The 18,975-nt window shown below is 43.0% G+C and overlaps 1 protein-coding gene across 2 annotated transcripts; it reads right to left on the bottom strand.

Moving 5' to 3' along the window:
- Window positions 1–2,242: 2,242 nt before the first annotated feature.
- On the bottom strand, window positions 2,243–18,763 carry IKBIP (IKBKB interacting protein). Of its 2 annotated transcripts, none has more exons than XM_075274903.1 (3): window positions 18,301–18,763; window positions 16,931–17,048; window positions 2,243–3,227 (listed from the first exon to the last, which is right to left on the bottom strand). In XM_075274903.1, the coding sequence occupies exons 1-3, from the start codon at window positions 18,522–18,524 to the stop codon at window positions 2,484–2,486; spliced, it is 1,086 nt and encodes a 361-aa protein (XP_075131004.1). In that variant the 5' UTR covers window positions 18,525–18,763; the 3' UTR covers window positions 2,243–2,483. The 2 variants fall into 2 exon arrangements, with proteins under 2 accessions (XP_075131004.1, XP_075131003.1); XM_075274902.1 differs by lacking the exon at window positions 2,243–3,227 and adding an exon at window positions 10,443–11,264.
- Between the last annotated feature and the right edge of the window lie 212 nt (window positions 18,764–18,975).

Below are 18,975 nucleotides of genomic sequence, written 5' to 3'. Positions count from 1 at the left end.
GGAAATCTGCTACCATTACACAGCAGATCAACCCAGATAGACAGGTTAGGATTACTTGATTTAAACAGTGTTTTCCTATTGTCTTTCACACACATCTTGGCTGCCCCAGAGGTTGCTCCATAACCTAGACAATTCCTTTAAATGTAACCGACGATCTGTTATCGGCAAAGGGAAGGGGCCACAGCTCTTGTAAGCACCACAGCCTCTTCAAGCAGCTGATCAGTGGGGGTCCTAGGTTTTCAGATCCCACTAATTAGATATATCAATATTTTAGTCCCAGAAAACACCTTTAGGCTGAAGCCCCACATTGCGGAAACACTGCTTTTTTTGTTGCAGATTTTGTTGTGGTTTTTGAGGCAAAGCCAGGAGTAGATTGAGCAGAAGGGAGAAGTATAAGAGCTTCCTATATACTATATTTCCCATTCCTTTGTAGCCATTCTTGTCTTTGGCTCAAAAAACCGAAGCAAAATCTGCAACAAAAATATTTGTTTCCGCAACGTGGGCCTCAGCCTTAAAAGTCTAGTCCAGGGGTAGGGAACCTTTGGCTCTCCAGCTGCTGTGAAACTACAACTCCCAGCATGCTCCATTCACTTCCATGGGAGTTCCCAGAACAGCAGAGCCAGTATGCATGCTGGGAGTTGTAGTTTTGCAACAGCTGGAGAGCCGTACGTTCCCTGCCCCTGGTCTAGTCTAACACAAGGTTCACACTAGCAATTGCTCTCCATCATTCAGGTCCAGTGGGAGATCCAATAGTGGTTACTCATGGAGCCTGGCGGACCCCTTCTGTCATTTTGAAACTGAAAGCGGAAGAGAAAAAAGTCCTTTGTGCAGGATTTTTTTCTCCACCAATTTTTGGTAGACTCTGTAACTCTGTAGCCCAAGACTGGAAAAGTGGGTCTGTTTTTATTCAGAGTTTTTTGAAACAGTGCCACCCTTGTTTATGGGTTGTGTCTGGTAGTGCAGCTCAGTTTCATTCAATACTAGACACAGCTTATCTATAGCAGTGCTCCATACTTGCCAACCCAGAGATTACTTTGTCACAGGAAGGAGATAACGCTACCAATTACCATGTCACAGGCTATGGGCACATGCTGGGAATTGTAGTTTACCAACATCTGGAGAGCCAGAAGTTGGAAACTTTGTCAGACACTCAGCTCTGTTGTACTAGGTGAAGTTTGACTAGCTACATCTTTAGCACAAACAAAGCGAGCAGAGTGCGAGACAAGTGATCTATTGTGCGATCATGGTTGGTATGCCAATTGTAGCAGCGTATTGCAATTATAACATTGCCATAAACCAGCCTCCAGGTGGAGAATAGGAGAGTTCACTCAGTTTTTACAAAGCCATTGATATTAGAAGCCATGTGATAGGGCCTGCAGACACCAGGCCATTCCTGGCTCGTCTTCATGAGTCACATATTGGTTTCTGACGCTCCTCATGATCTTGTTAAAATTAATGAGAATGTTACATAACAAGGTATGACATACCGTAAGAAGACTCCAATGTGTATCACATACAGTAAAGATGTAGCAGAACTGAATTTATGTTTCGCTGTGTGATGGCAGCATTCCAACCCAGTCCGCAGATAGAAAGGATAGGGCTAGTTCACACGGGGAAAGTTGGCAGCGGATTTTAACGTGGAATCCACAGCTCCCATTGACTTCAATGGGAGCGGCTCGCTTCTTTTTTCCACTAGCGAGTACCGGAAAAAAGATGCGAGCTGCCCTATCTTGCTGCAGTTTCCGCAGCTGAGGCTCCGGCCAATTCATTTGGTCCTAATCCATCACTGAATGTTGCAATGGGATGCCAGTGCACTGCACCGGCATCCCGTCGTGGCAACCGCGACAGAATGTGTATACACGAAACGCCATGTGAACGAGCCATTAGGGTAAGGCTAGGTTCACTCCTGCCCAAGCCCAAGTCCTGTAAGTAGTCCTTTTCTCCCTGCATCTTTCCGTCCCTTATGGAGTTCCGAGGGTACCCGCTTTGTTTTACGTGAATTAGATTTCCATTCTGGGGGTCCCCAAGCAGACCTAGGTGTGAACCTAGCGTCACCTGAATCAAACAATATTTACCCTTGTCAATTGGCATCTCCGTTGCTGATATATTGCTATTTTTGTGAACATGCAAATGACCTTTATGGAGCGATAGGGTGTTGCTGCTTACCTCTATGGAGCACTGATGAATACAGACTGGCTAAGAGGTGAACATGCTGCCCATGTGTATGGTGCCCAATACAGTAGCTTACCAAATAACCCATGAATAAATTTGTAAAAGCCACTGAGAAATGATCATCGGATATTGCCAGGCTGAAGCCGTGTGTTACTGAGTGGGAGGTGAATACACGACTGTTACCAAAAAGAAATTCATACAAATCGATAAAATTATCAAGTATAAAAGAAAAATAAAATCACTTTAATTGGAATGTGTTGTGCACACCATCCCCATACATGCCCCCCCTCTCCAAGAGCTTGTTTAACCTCCTACACATTGCTAATTTTACTACTTAGATCCAGGACTTCGGATTTCATCACGGTTAAGTTGTACATTTTATCGCTCAGCAGGTTAATATCTTTTTCTCGGTTCAGTAGATCGGATGCCAGGTGGCCAATCCTTAGAGACAGCTCATCAATCATGGCTTCTAACCGGGCAAAGTCCTGCTGGATCATAAAGACTTTAGGCTTCAGTTCGTTGGCAAAATTTACGGCCTGTAAGACCTTCAGTCTGTCGCTCTCTAGGCCGGATAGTTTATCAGAATTGCCAGTGAAATTGCCCCTGAGCTCCGTCAGCCTTAGCTTTAGGAGATCTATCCTGTCCGAATTTCTAGACACTGAACTCTTCAATGAGGTGATGCGGTCAATACTACTGGCCAAAGAGTCTCCAATTCTTTGGGCCGTGTCCTTCTCAACCTTTTCTAATTTTTTCTCCAACTCATCGACAGAGTCTGTCAGGGAGGTAATGTCAGTCTCCATTCCTGATATCCTTCTCACATCGGTCTTCACAGTGGCGATCTTAGCAAAAACCTCTTTAGAGATACCTGTGGTGGTCTGTTCAACTTGGGAAACAGCCTGTTCAAGGGCAGTAAGGTTGACCTCCAGCTGTTCCCGTTTTGTTGAAACAACGCTTGTCCATTGCTCAATATTGGCAATGTCTTTTTGTAGCTGTTCTATACTTTGGGTCACTCGAAGTTCCTTTAGCTTTGTCATGGTCTGTGTGGTTTCTTCCATCTGAAAAACAGGAATTAAAATAATAAAAATGTTAGAAAAACAGAATAATTTAGTACTGTAATATTAAGAAGTAACCTTAGGTTTGGTTCACACTACCGCTTGTATTCCGTCCAGAAGGAGTCTGCATGGACATCCCCGGACGGAATACAATCGCAATTGCAAGCGATGTGCTGTCAAAGAACACGGACCCCATAGACTATAGTGTGCCTGCGCACTGCCCGCATGAATGATTTGTGCGGGCAGTGCGCAGCAAGCACACGGAGCCCATTATAGTCTATGGGGTCCAAATGCGATTGTATTCCGTCCGGGGGTGTCCATGCAGACTCCTTCCGGACTGAATGCAAGCGCTAGTGTGAACCAACCCTTAGGGTAGGCCATCACTGTTTTGTTTTGGTTGGGGCCTGACCTTTGTTGATCAGTTGAATGAAGTGATTGGGGCGATCTAGCGAGCACATATCACTTCAATGATGGCTGTGTCTGATATAGCAATTCAATTACATTCAATTGAAAGAAACTGAGACACAGTGAGCTGCAATACTATACATAGCCACTACAAAAAGTAGGGCACTGCTCCTGGTAAACAGTAAGGGCCCATCCACGTCATAATCCACCCCCTCACAATGGTAGACCGCTAGGCTGCTACTCACGGAAATAAGAAGCGATCTGCTCTTTCTTCAGGCAGATTCCAGAGCTCGGCGAGCTGCGGCATCCGACTGGCGGCAGCAACCTCTACAGTCGGTCCATTCATTTCAGCTGACTGCGGGAGGTGGGGGGGGGGGGGGGGGGGGGGCGCGAGCCGCGACTGCGACAGTCGTGGCAGGCTGTTTTTTGACTAGAGAGTGACGTGGCTCCCCGCATCACTCTTGGTGCCAAAACCCCCTATACCGCCCCCCCGTGTGAACTTAGCCTAAGGAGGCTCCACCCCAGGGACGTAGCTATAGTGGGTGCAGTGGTAGTGGTCGCTACTAAGCCCTGAACCCTGTGGGGGCCCCAAAAATACTTTTACCACCTAAAACATACCCCTATCTTAAATGACACATGGTAGGTAGATGCCCCATTATGGATCTGGGGCTTCACTGCTGATCTGCAGGTACAAGATGTCAGACCCCCACCAATCTGACATTGATGGTCATCGATTCTGTAGTCATAGTTAACCCTTTTAACATGCAACATAATAACCTGATCTAAAATTCTCACACTAGGGGAATTTAGCAACAGGTTCACGCCACCAAACTGATGTAGAAGTGGCAAATCTTTGGCACATGGTCCACACTGCTGGGACGCCTATTGATCTTGAAAACTGGGGTGTTGTGCACCCCACTTCTGAATGGAGCAGCTGATTGTACAGAGAGCAGCACATTTGACTATCTCCAGCGGTCACCATGCAAATGAATGGAGTGGCTTGCCAGACAGAGCAGGCAACACACAGTTCTTGAGATCTGTGGGAGCTCTAGCAGCAGAGCACCCACCACATAGCAATTTACCCCAAATTGTGGGGATAGAGGGTAACTTGCTGTGGCTGGACAATGCCATTAATAATCTAGTCGCCTGCCTATGTACCATTTATAGCTCTTTTTATCCTTTTAACAATTGGAGCTGAAATTGGAATCCCATATTCAAGAAATGGGATTACTAGGGATTGATAGAGGGTAACTAATATTATTCTATTGCTTGGGATTACAGGTTTTTAGCTCTTTTTAGAAACCCTAATATTATATGCTTTAGTAGCTGCTGATTGACATTGAGTGCCGCTGCCTAGTTTAACAGAATACCTAGCTGGTTCCGGAGTAGACAGTCCCATAGGATGAGCTGTTATCACTGAGAATCCTGCAGGGTAAATCAATGGATGCCCACTACTCTACGAAACTGAAAGAAGAGGTGAGAGCCTTCTGCGGACACAACTCCCCTCCCCCCCACTTTTTTTTGCCTGGGGTTATAGAAAAGGGTTATATAACAGATGACCAATATATACATTACACGGTGAGCAGGATAAGGAGAACATTATTTCAGTTTCCACAGCAACAACACATGAAGAGAACAAATTATCCATACGTTTATACAGATACTGAACTAGAACTTCACATAAAGCAGAAATTCTCACAGCCACTAGAGATAACGTCACCCTTCTTTCCGGGATCTCTCTGGAGGATTGGTCCTGCCCTACCTTGGTGTCAGTGCACAGAGTTCTATTGGGAGACTTTTTTTTGGAGGCTGATTTTGAGGCGGATTCAGCGCTAAAAAACTCCGTATGTACTGACCCTAAGGCAGCCAACCTATTGATTGGAATGGGCACTGCGTAATGCTTTGCTTCTCCTGTGGGGGTGCTGTAGGGAAATGGAACACTTATTGTAAGGGGTTTCACTGATCACTGGAGGTTTCAACAGTAGGACAATTTATTTATATCAAGGAACCCTTTCCTAAAAAGCAGAGACTGTCCAAAGCAGACAACCCCTTAGAAAGTGCGGGGACCACCAGTAACCATTACAGTAAGGAGGATTTCCAACACAGTGGTGGTGAAGTCAACAGCAGTGGCCTAAATAGCTGAGCAGTGTATTGGACCCCTACCAATCTAAGATGTATCAAACATCCAGAAGATAGGGGTTTAAAAATCTAGTGGATGGATTATAAATGTGGATACCACTTTAAAGGGTTACTGTCAGGTGCACAATGCCTCCCAAACCAATACCAGTGCAGTGTAACGGAGTAGGAACATACCATTATAGCCACAGACTGATAAAGCAATGCAGAGATAACCATCTTTTTATGGATATGCAAATTACCCTGTAAGTGCACTGTAGGCGGGGCCAATTGGCAAGATGAGATGCAGTCAGTGGCTGAAAATGTCATTCACTGTAAAAGGGGTGACAATTGGCTATTTTAAAGGACTGTAGGAAAATCTGGCAAATAACAGAGGTAACAGCTCAATGTCAGGGGTTCCAGAATCCGAATCTGCAGCGGGGTGGCTATCTTCATGAGACAATACATTAGTGGAGATTTAATTTGCAATACTAGAGCTGTATACAGATTAGCCACATATATAGTCATACAGAAACAGAATATCAGGAATCACCGAATCAGCCTGAACAGTTTGTTAGTAATGGACTTATATCACACACGGCATTATCATCTCATACATAACACCATGCCATACGTAGATACCAATTTCTTTGCACAAAATCGCACGTTATTACATGCAATTTTTTGTGATTTAGTACGCAGTTTCCTTTCTGATAAAAATTACGTTGTAATATGGAAAATTATAAATGCACAAGATTTCACCAGAACTCTAAAAGAAAAAAAAATTGCATATCATTTGCCAAATTGGAAAAAGTTTCTAAATTTTTGCCTACATGAATTTTTGCCTACATGAATTTGTATGTGCCTATACAATGTCATGTAACTCCATAGGGATACAATAGCCACGATTACTCTGTGATCTAACGTGACCACATTGGAAGGATTATCATGCCCATTAAGACTCTTTGGAGCCTTGCCCTAAAAATGAGAACCATGGGAAGCATCGATCAATCCAAAAATGTAACATCTGAAGCCAAGTTTTTGCTTCGGCAAGGCGTAAAACTCCACAGACAGTGACAGGTTGTTGTGGAGCTGACGCGGCTCCCAGGGACAATCTACTCAGTGTTCACGGCCCCATTCCTGGCTGTTTTCCTTACAGAAGAATGGGATGTTTTCATTAGTAATTCATCTTGTCTGTCACTGTGCCCTTCAGCTATTTTTATGAACTAGTTTTTGAGAACTTGGACTGTGGCCCGAAAAATCGGGATTAACTCCCCCCCTTCTAAATAATAGGTCTATTAGTGGAAATGTCGATAAACTCAGGGAGTCAGTGATGTTGCACCTGCCGTCTAGTGCGTACAACTTAACAAAGAGAAAGACATATATATATATATCTCTATATGCACACACACTCAAACGTACACAGATGTAGCACTATTTAACTTGACTTCCTGCAGTGTGACACTTTCCGTGTCTTCCCAGAAACACACAAAGTCATTTAAACCCGATGAAAGGGTCGAGTTAACACTTTGTGCCATCGCGTTGTTAGTGACTTATGAGTCATGTTAATGGTCTCATGGTTGTGTGTATATATTTATATGCTCATACAGATGCAGCAGAGTTAAACCAAACTTCTGCAATTGCTTAGACTGCTGCAGAGTAGACAACTGTGATAAAATATCATACTGCAGCAGTTAAACCAATTGCAGTACGGGTTAACTCTGCTGCATCTGTATGTGCATATATCTTCATACAAATACAATAAACACTCAATTCAGGTTTATTTCTTATTTTATTGCATGAAAATACATGGTGTACAAGTAAATATATAACTATATGCAATGTAAAAAAAAAAACTAAAGGGGTTTTCTGGGACATATATTGATGACCTATCCTTAGATCAGGTCACCAATATCTGATCAATGGGATCCAACACCCAGGAACTCCACCAATCGGCTGTTTGAGGAGGCCGTGGTGCTCATGAGTGCTGTGGCCTATTCCCTGTGCCGATGACATCATGTTCATTGGTCACATGGTGCAGCAGAAGCTCAGTCCCATTCAAGTTCTGCTTTACCAAGCACAGTCCCTACAACATGCCGTGTTTGGTATTCAGTGAAGAGACTGCAATGGTCACCCGAATGCTGAGACCTCTCTGGCCAGCTGATCAGTGAGGGTACCAGGAGTCAATCCCTTACCTATCTGGTATTGATGCCCTTATCCTGAGGACAGGTCATCAATATATAACTCCTGGAAAGCTCCCTTAAAGAAGCCCTTTTATGTTTTGTAAGATAGGGCATGTTATATGCCTTTGCAAAGCTGGCAGTGCCCCCATCACAGTACAAGACAAAAGAGGAGTACCATCGGGTACGGGGGTGTTTTTCATTGCCCAGCGAGTTGTAAGGACAGCCTCTCTGACACTGCAGTGATATTGGTAGCTGAAGTTAATAGCAGCAATACCTCTGGAACTGGGGCAGAAACCTGCAAAATTGGTATTATTTATTCATTTAGCTTATTTGTATAGCGCCATAATATTCCACAGCACTTTACAGACATTATCAGTCACTGTCCCATATAGGGCTCACAATCAATAATATGCCACATCAGTATGTTTTTGGAGTGTGGCAGGAAACTAGAGCAACCGGAGGAAACCCAGAGAAACCTGGGAAGAACATACAAACTCCTTACAGATGTCCTTGGCAGGATTTGAACCCATTACTACAGTGCTGCAAGGCTACAGTTCTGGAATATAACATGTCATATCTTAAAGGACATGAAAGTCTTCTTTAACAGGATGCAAGTATTTGCTACCTATCCTTTTATTACACCAATTGTGGAAACAGTCTAACGTTTTGTGTATACAGCTTCTATGCAGACCTTTGTGTCTCCAAGGTTACAGACTACACACTGAACCTGTGTGTCCTCATTGGGCATGTTCACACGGTGGAAAATGAAGATGCATTCCCCTTTATTTTCACCGTGGCCTAACTGCGATGGGATTCTGACACAGTGCACTGGCATTGTCGTGGCATCCTGCTCCTGATGGAAATAGTATGACTGTACAGGGTTTGTTTGCAGTCTGTTAATATGGAGACTTAGGTTTGCATTATAGCTATGTACACAGAAGACATTTCATTAAAACTATTTGCAAAGTTGCTTCAGTTTTCAATTTAGGTACATTAAAATAATTAAAATTGCAAAAGAGGACACGCCATTGGACAGACTTTTGTATATACTTTGGGCCTGGTTCACATTTGCGTTCGGTATTCTGTTTGGGGAGTCCGCATGGGGCCTCCCAAAACGGAATACGGAATGCATTGGCAAGCAATGACCTTATGAAAGCACACGGACCCCATAGACTATAATGGGGTCTCTGTGTTTTCCACGCGGTGTCCGCGAGAAACTACTTCATGAACTACTTTCCTCTCTGCCTGACTCGTGCGGAGGCCGCGCAGAAGACACACGGACCCCATTATAGTCTATGAGTCTATAGTCGCTTGTCAATGTGTTCGGTATTCTGTTCAGGGGAGTGGTACCCATGCGGACTCCTCGAATGGAATACTGAACGTAGATGTGAACCAGACCTTAGGGTGATGCTGTACTTATATTAAAAAAAACCAAAACAGTATTTTGTATCTTCCCCCTAATTTACCCTTCTTCCTCCAGCATTGTCTTCACCCTTGAGTCAGGGATTTCGACCCCAGGTGATGCGATCAGAACCAGTCCCACGGGTTGCTTCACCTCCTCCCTCCCCTCCTAATTTGACAGAGCCTATAGTAAAGCCAGGCCCCATAACACAGGTATATAGTGGTGAAAACAGGAGGCGATGGAGGAGGCAGAGTGACCCAGGAGACAAGGGCTGCTTCTGATCATATCACTCAGGGCCCAATCCAGCCTGCAACCCCAGGGGGTCCAGCAGGAAGTTACTGACAGACGTAGGAGGGTAAATTTAACTACCCAACAAACCAGGTTAAACTAATCTGCACATTAGGTTGGATCTGGTATTAAAACATTGACATACCCTTTATATTTACTGTCATGGCGATATTGTTCGCCGAGCAATATTCATATAACACTGATCATTAGACTGTCTGCATAATCCCAATTGTAGAACGTCTTGTAGTCACACGTCATAGTGCTATAGACGAGTTAGATCCAAAATAGAGACCTGTCAGCAGGAAATTATAGGGCAGAACAATTTGTGACGTCTATACCAAAGCAAATAGGAATGAAATGGGAGAGAATACTGATGTGGTGAACATGATTATATTCCCATTTCATAAAAAGGTGGACATTTGTGTCCATCAAGGATGGGGAGATGTCTCTTTTCTTAGGGTACGTCAATGGTGCCTAAAACATTTCTTTTTTTCTTTTTTTTTTTTTTTTAATGTAGATTGTGAGCCCTACATAGAGCTCACAATGTACATTTTTCCCTATCAGTATGTCTTTTTTGGAATATGGGATGGAAATCCATGCAAACATGGGGAGAACATACAAACTCCTTGCAGGTGGTTTTTTGCCCTTGGCGGGATTTGAACACCAGGACTCCAGCGCTGCAAGGCTGCAGTGCTAACCACTGAGCCACCGTGTGGCCCCTGCCCAAAACATTTATGAAACCAGCAAATCCCCTCCACCCCCCTCCCTAAAAAAAAAAAAAAAAAAAAAAAGGAAAAAGAAAAAAATATCAACTTTTATTGGCCCTTAAGTTGAATTTTCACTCTCTTCTGTTTCTTTTACTTCTGGAGGAGATTTGTTCTCAACTCTTGACAAAGTATTTGCTTTCTCCTTCAGAACGGACACGTCGTTTTGCAGTTTTAGGATACTATTATCGTACTGCATCCTTTCCAATGCATGCTGGATCTCCAAAGTCTCGGTGATTATTTTCAGCAGGTTGTCCTCGGTATTAAACACCTGCTCAGTCAACGTGTTCATCTTTTTATCCAGTTCCTGCATCTCATTAGACACCTTCAGAAGACTACGTACGGCGGTGTCAATCGTTGGCAAATTCTTGATGCATTCCCCCAGTTTGGGCTCAAATTCTGCCATGTTCTTTTGTACCTCTTCATTCATATTGGCCAACTCGTTCTGCTCCTTTTCCAGATCCTTGACAGCATTGTCATCCCAATCGAGGACCTCAGATAAGCGTTGAAGGTCATCATCTTCCTGCGTTTTCATCGTTCTAAAATTTCGGAGTGTCCCCGATTCAAACTCTATAAGTTTTTCGGAGAGCTGCTTGAGTGTTTGGTCAGCCGAGTTGATCTTCGAGGTCATCTGGTTATGGAACGTCTTGGCTTCGGACTTGATAGAGTCCGTTTCAGAGTTCATTTCGTCAAGGCTCTTCTTCCATGAATCTGTGACATTCTGAAACCTCAGGTTGATATTCTGCATCTTTTCAGAGAGTGACTGCTCATGGACTTTGGTGACATCAATGTCATTATAGAGGTTAGTCAACTCTTGCTGTAGAGTGCTCACTAGAGAAGATGATGATGTTGCTTCTGCTAGGACCTCATCAGTAGACACGAGCTGCAAGAAAAGGTCCATGTGCTTAGTGTAACACCATGTACTGTATGAAAAAGTTCACAAACACAATGTGGTCATAAGATTAGATGATATTTCCTTCATTGTCAAAACTGCAGGGTCGCTTGCACCCGTCGGAAGCCCCATTTTAATAGTCTAGCCTTTCAAACTAATAGACCTTCAAGATGAATAGACATAAAAACATGAAGACGTAACACACTTGACAGAGGCATTAAACGAAGAAGGTCCACAATTATTAGTGTCGTGCAACCATAGATTCTTTGCAGCGCTGCAGGCAAAGTGTGGTCACATGCAGTAGACGGCAGAGTAGAAGACCATACCAATGATTACAACTTGCAGTCATCATCCAAGGGAAAAGGTTTTTGGCCTGGTGATTCCTTACTCTTACCCAACGCTTAGAACTCTAAAAATTACCAATTCCAAGTCAATATCTTTAAAAGGGATTACTCCTGATGCATCCTCTGTCTATATGACCTATGATGGCATAGTGGTGTCTGTGATAGAAGAGGGGAGTGTGTGTGTGTGTGTGTGTGTGTGTGTGTGTGTGTGTGGGGTGTGTGTGTGGGGTGTGTGTGTGGGGGGGTATTCCACGACCAGGAAGCCCATCCTAGAGCTGCTAATAAAGAGAAGTCTTCAGTAGACACGATTCTCTCAAGTAACACACAGTTGCACATACATTTGAATAGGTGAGTTGTAATACTACAATCCTCCTGTAGAGGCCACTGAAAGGAGAATATGTGGCGGGAGCATCCAAAGCTGGAGTCATGGCGATCAATTGATCAGTGGACCATCTTCTTTTTGAAAGGGGGTTTTTGAGGTGAGGCAACCCTGTTAAGTTACTTTGGCCCTGAAAACTCTACTGAAGTTTTTGACATATATTGCATTTCTAAAATGTTTATCACTGCATGGAATCCAGTCTGTCCAGCAGATAGATTGGTTGGTATCACCTAAGTCAAAGTGTTTTCCCCCTTGTGAATCAGTGCCTCCAATGCCAAGAGGCAATGAGGGAGTTACCACCTTCTTCTTCGGAGCAATGTTGATTCCCTCATTGCTCCAAAGAGTCCATTTGCCTACTGACAAATACAGTGATATCAAAGTAAAGGAGGCAGCACTTTACAAGGGGAAAACAATATTTGATTCAGGTGACCCTAGCCTATCTATATGCAGGGCTGGGTTGATATGCTAGCTTCTGTAACAAAATCCCTTTAAACATCTTCTTTCTAGTTAATATTATTATATTAGTTAGTAAATTATTTGCATGTTGCGCCAAAAAAAATATCATTTATGTATATTGTGACCACACTGTTAAAAAAAGCATTGTTCTCATGGAGAAAGACTTCATTCTACATATTTCAGGAGATATAGAAGCCTTCTTCTTCTACAAGATGTCAAGTCCTGAAACCTAATAAAGGCCTCATGTAAGATTCATGGAGGATGGGATCCTGTAATTGTGTCTCAGGGTGAGGAAATAGGACACAGAAAATGCCCTGGAAGGCGCCAGCACTGATTTACTGCAATTAAAATTAATGAATCATTATTCTTTGTCATTACACAGACATACAACACGACTATGTGATGCCAAGAAGATCATGATGGACAAGATTGGTAACATTACTTTGGCCGGCATGGGGGTGCTGTCCTGCAACACTGACACCAGAAGTTTTATTGCGACATACGCACCTCTAGATGGTCATACCTACATCAGATAAATGTCAATCAAACCAGGTTTTAACGGGACTTAAATTACCCAGACTTGCTTTAAACCAAAACAGCTGATCTGCAGGGGTCCTGGCTGTCAGACCCCCACAGATCTGATATTGATGGCTTATCCCAAGGATAGGTCATCAATAGTAGAAACTATATGGTTTTAAGTATATGGCTACTTTTACTAGCTACTACTTTTACTAATATATATATATATATATATATATATATATATATGTATATTTATTTATTATGCACACACACATATATATATATATATATATATATATATATATATATATATATATACACACATAAAGTATAATATGCGCATGGGGGGCTTATTGTTGAAATATTAATCTATCCTTTAAGATAGATCATCAATATCACACATGTGGGTGCCTGACGCCCAGGATCCACACAGATCAACTGTCTGAAGAGTCAGCAATGCTATGGTGAGTGCCACTTCCATTTTATAGATCACGTGACATCATGTCTATTGGTCACATGGTTTGTTTGCAATGTACAGACAGCGCTGTGCTTCAGTATATTCAGTGAAGAGGCCGCGGCACTCTTCTGAACACAGTAGTCTCTTCAAATAGCTGATCAGCAGGGGGTACTGGGTGCCAGGCCACCACAATACAGCATTAACGTCTTATCCAAAGGTCAGGCCATAAACATTTTAGTCTCAGAAAACCCTTTTACGTGCCCTGCTAAAAAGTAGCCCTATTTTATGAGCAATTGTAGGCAAAGTCGATGTTGGTAGGAATGTGCTTCATTGAAACTGTTAAACATGTCCCCTGCACTAGTAGTTTGCCAAAGAACAGTTGCAAATGGTGGTGCACGCCGTACTGGTACCAAAATTTGCAATCTTCATCGACACACGCTAGTTTTGAAATTGGCTAACAAGTAAGTCGGAAGGAAGTGTGGTCAGCGTATTTCTTAGTTACTATCCCTAGCATCAGGAGGCGGCACAAATTTTGGTGTAAATATACATCTATTCATAACACATGAACATTTCAATGAATCTCCCTGAACAAGTTGGATCATAAAATTTAGTAGCGGTCTGTTACCTGGGAACCCCCACAGATCAGGAGCTTCACAGGTCAGTGACATCACCTTCATTAGTGTCACGTAGCCTGTTTAAGTGAAAGGGGCTGTTCTGCAATACCAATTACAGCCACTACATAACGTATGGCACTGTGCTTCAATGAAGAGGATGTAACACTCACCCGCTGTGTTCTCTTCAAACAGCTGATCTGTGTGGGTCTCAGGTGTTGGACTCCCACCAATCTGATATCGATGGCCTATTCTAAACATACATCAAGATTACAATCTTTTGGAGTCCTGCATTGCCAAAAAAAGAGCCTAAGCTGCTAAAAATATCTAGATATTACATTATAGCTCACCACAAATATTTAGCATTAGGTTATGTTTGTGTCACGGATTCTGTTTTCATATAATATAATATAATATAATATAATATAATATAATATAATATATTCACATACGCCAGAATTTTGTGCAAGTAAGAATCTGCTCCACTCACATGAATGGTGGCAAGTACATAGATTTCTACAAGAACCATTCAAATGAATGGGACAGTTGAAAAAACTTCTGAAAAAATTCTGCTGCATGTGAATTAACCCTAGATGTACCACTTATAATTCATTTGACAGGTTTGGTAAAATTCCTCCCCCCCCCAATTTACACAAGTGAACAAGCAGCTCATATGCAGCGAGTGCGGTGTATAATACTGCAGCAGTAGTAAGGTGGGAAAAAGAAATTAAAGATTCATCATTCTGAATGACGGCGAAAGAAAAGAATTTACTCGGGCAGATGGTTTCAGTATTACCACAAGATTATCTAAAAAGAGTAAGGAGGGAAAAAAAGGATGATCCAGGTAAGCTCCTTATATACACTGACCTCTGTATTACTCCCTATATCTGACTGGCTGCTAGTGAGGCCAGAAGGGATAGAAAATACTTTACAGCACACATAGACAATAGCCAAAACATACAACAATGCATAAAAAAAACAAAAAAATGTGACATTATTAAAGAAACTGAAGGAGAAGACGAACATTTAGGTCAATATGTGATGGATAAGGGTCTGACACTAAAGACCCGCTCTGATCAGCTGTTTGAAGAGGCTGCAGCAGTTTGGTGAGCACTGCAGCATCTTCACTGTATACCAAGCACAGTGCAGGCACTGCTTGTTATTGCAGCTCAGCCCTATTTACTTGAATGGGACTGAGCTGCTGCTGTACCATGTGATGTCATTAGCACATGAAAAAGGCTACAACACTTGGGTTGGGCCCCCAACAATCACACACTAAGGATACATCGTCAATATGTAAGTTTTGAGGAAACAGAAGGAAGGACCTAAGTTCATATCTGTATAGAAGTCTCCATTTGACTTGAACAACGGAGAGCCCAGCACAGATGTGAAACTCCCGTCAGAGATTGATGGTAGACAGATATAGAGACAATTAGATGCAGACATAGATAGAAGATAATTATATACAAGGTAATTCTATATATCTCACCTATCTGTCTAAGTATCTATCTTAAAGATGTAGCCGGACATCCAACATCAGACAGGAGCAGCCATTTTACACTCATTGACAAAGAAAAAATCCTGCACCAAGATGGAGTTGTTGTCCTGGTGAAGCTTTCTCAGTGTGACTAATGATGATTTATGTTAGTGGCTTCAATATTACTGCCAAAGGAGACGTTTATTGTGATAACTGTACAATTGGGCGGATGATCTAGAACCCTGTTGAGTGTCTCTAACAAGGATATAAGATGAGATACAGTTGGGCATGGAGGTATACAGGTTCTGGATGGAATCCTGTGGCAGATTTGCCCATAGCTGGACCTGTAGACCGTGCACACTCATAGGTTGGCATCCCAGCTGGTCCATAAATGTTCATCTGGCAATAAATCTGCTGACTTGGCAAGCCAATGAAGTGCTCTAATCTGAAGGAGACATTCCTGGAAAATCCTTGTTGTGTGTGGGTGATTCTACAGAAAAATGCCAGTTGCCCAGCCGGCCATGAGAGACAACCCATGTGGGCGCAATTTTTCCTGCACACATCAATGAGCCTTTAGTGTGCCTTGTACTCACTACTAGGGGTGACCGAGTGTCATATGTGATGGCTCCTCAGATCATCACACCAGCAGTTGGGGCACTGTGAGGATTGAAGAGTTCACCATGAAGTCTCCATACTCAGACCCAACTGTTGTCAGATTCTAAACAGAACCTGTGTTTGCAGGAAAAAGACAATACAGTTCCAGTATGTAGTAGTCCAGGTTTCTCATTCATGACATCACTTTTGTTAAGCTCCTGGAAATGGCCTGGGCAAAAAAACTGTGGTAACTGGTCATGCTTGTTGGGGATCAAACAATCCTTTCTACAGGTTGTCTGTCTAGTATGTCCAGAACCTGTCCACCCTGCATGCATGCCCTCACGTAACAGCTAGGACAGAATGGTCAAGATGACAGTCAGTTTATCAAAGAGTCTATCCTGCTTTTCTCAGTTCAATGATGTGCCCCCTCTTAAAGTCTGTAAATTTGCTAAAATGCCTCTGAGCGTCTGACAGTCATCGATCTCTCACTTAGATGTACATTACTCAAAAGTAGCCTCCGAGAGCCTTTTTATAGGGAAGCACTTTTACGCCCTCTTGTGGTAAGACAGAGTATCTGACCAGACCACAGCAGTAATCATTTAGATATGTGCCTGAGACATGCTGAGTTTTACAGCAATATGACATTACTATTGTATCTAGGTGTGTTATTTTTTGGTCAATGAGTAGGCATATGGGCAGAATGAATGGGGGTGGCCAGAGCCACGTTTTAGAGATTGCTGCAGTATCCAGTGGTCGGGCCCCCAAAGCCATACATTAATCCAGAAGACATGAGGACTAGAACAAATCATGACTTTACCTTTCCAAATATTTGGCTGACTTTTTCTTCTAGCTCTTGTAGCCCTGATGAGCGAGACTGCAGAGACTTATACTGCTGCTCCAGGATGGTGAAATTCTGCGACTGCTGAAACACAATCCTGAAAAGTGGACAGAAATACTAATAGTGAACAATGGTGAGCACCTCAAAGATATAAACATGTATATTTATATCAAAGTCAATTTGACACCACCGCAATTCTTACGTTGACCGCTACAATTTGTAAGGCGAGTGAGCAGACGGCTAACAGTATGTAAACATTACTGAGAACCGCACTGTCTCATTTTAGGTGATCTGCTGGGGTGCAGGTGATGGACCCCTGCAGATCTAATATTGATGGCCTATCCTAAGGAGAGACCATCAATACTAGAAACTGGACAATTCCTTTAATTCATTCCCCAATAGGCAAAAGACAAGCTAGAATCACTCCGACATCTTAGTTCACTTGATCCCAGTTATAAAGTCAGAGATCCTTGGCGGAAAGCTGAGGTTTATATTTGGCTACTTTCTCGCAAGAACGGTTTTAGTAAATGTGGGCTATGGACTTGTTCATGGCTACATAAGAAATGCTACGGCATATTCGATATTATGCTCTGTTCACATCTCTGATAAAAAGTGCCGGATATCTGATATAATGGAAGCAGTGTCTGACAGACTTCATTGACATTGACACGGTCCACTGGGGTTTGTGTCATGGAGCTTGACTTTTTACCAGACAAAACAGTGCAGCATGCTGTGATATTTTATCCACCATTTTTACAGACACTGTAAAGATGATGTGAACAGGGTCTAACAGTATTCTGCCTTAGATGCTATACTTGTAATGAAGCATACATATCCTCATGTTGTGGCTATGGCTCACTAATGCAGACCTGCGTGGCGTCATGCACTGGCAATGGCCAGTGCGGGGGTCAGCAACCTTCAGACCTCCAGCTGTTGTGAAACTACATCTCCCAGCATACTTCATTCACGTCTATGGGAGTTCCAAGTACGGCAGTGCGAGTATACACACTGGGAGTTGTAGTTTCACAACAGCTTGCTGACCCCTGGCCTTAGTGCATGAAGCCTACCTACACTGGCACAGATGGGAATGGGCACTGCAGCACAGTGGCTCAGTGGTTAGCACCGCTTGAATCGAGACAAGAACAAGGAGTCTGTATGTTCTCTCCATGTTTGCACGAGTTTCCTCCCACACTCCAAAGACATACTAATAGGGAATTTAGATTGTGAGCCCTATATGGGACAGTGTTGGCAATATCTGTAAAGCGCTGCAGAATATGATAGCAGTATATAGGTAAGCAAAAGAAATAAAACGCTATATAATGGACCAAAATGGAATACGTCACACTTACCATGTTAAAGTCACACACACTGCCAGGCACAAGGAACACAGCACCGTCCGGAAATCAAGGAATGATGAGCCGCTGCCAGGAGGAGCAGTAGAGTGATCCGTGAACTTCTTGAGTTTCTCATCCTGAGGCCGCTGTCCAGATCCAGCACCATTCTTCGGCCCGTCCTTCGACTCCTTGGTAGATGGAGACGCTCCTTTCTTCCTTTGCTTTGCTTCACCGGACATGATGAACGTTTCTCTAGAAAGTCTCTGTATCTGTAAATTACACCAACATCACAAGCAGGCCTACAACACTATAGACACATTATAGAGGTGCATACCAAGTCCCAAAAAGTTTTTAAAAATTTTGTAAAGTTTTCAAAATGACTGCAGTTTTTTTTAAAAAAGAAAATCCTTTGTTGCTATGATACAGTAAATGGCAGCCCTGGTCACCTCCCCGCTTCTCCCGCAGCAATCCCTCCCTGTCTATGTGGCAGCCAGGATGAAGCTCACAATCCACTAAGCAGCCGGAGCTGGGATGAAGCTTCTACGGGAGCACAAATGGACCAAACTTTCTTTACTTGCGTTTGTCGCCGTGTAGGGATGTATTAGCTGTCTATAACAATTCTTTGGCTGTATATGTCTCTTTATGAAAACGCAGCGCCTCTTCACAGAATATATAGGAATATATACTGGA

The sequence above is a fragment of the Leptodactylus fuscus genome, chromosome 5, assembly GCF_031893055.1.
Source record: "Leptodactylus fuscus isolate aLepFus1 chromosome 5, aLepFus1.hap2, whole genome shotgun sequence".
NCBI classification, from domain to species: domain Eukaryota; kingdom Metazoa; phylum Chordata; class Amphibia; order Anura; family Leptodactylidae; genus Leptodactylus; species Leptodactylus fuscus.
This window is presented reverse-complemented; position numbering and strand designations above follow the sequence as displayed.

Coding starts and splice junctions, on each gene's coding strand:
- IKBIP (XM_075274902.1), bottom strand. CDS start 18,524: ATGTCCGGTGAAGCAAAGCAAAGGAAGAAAGGAGCGTCTCCATCTACC. Junction 17,049..18,300: donor GTGTGTGTGACTTTAACATG/GTAAGTGTGACG, acceptor TCCACTTTTCAG/GATTGTGTTTCAGCAGTCGC. Junction 11,265..16,930: donor TCAGCCAAATATTTGGAAAG/GTAAAGTCATGA, acceptor CTTTTCTTGCAG/CTCGTGTCTACTGATGAGGT.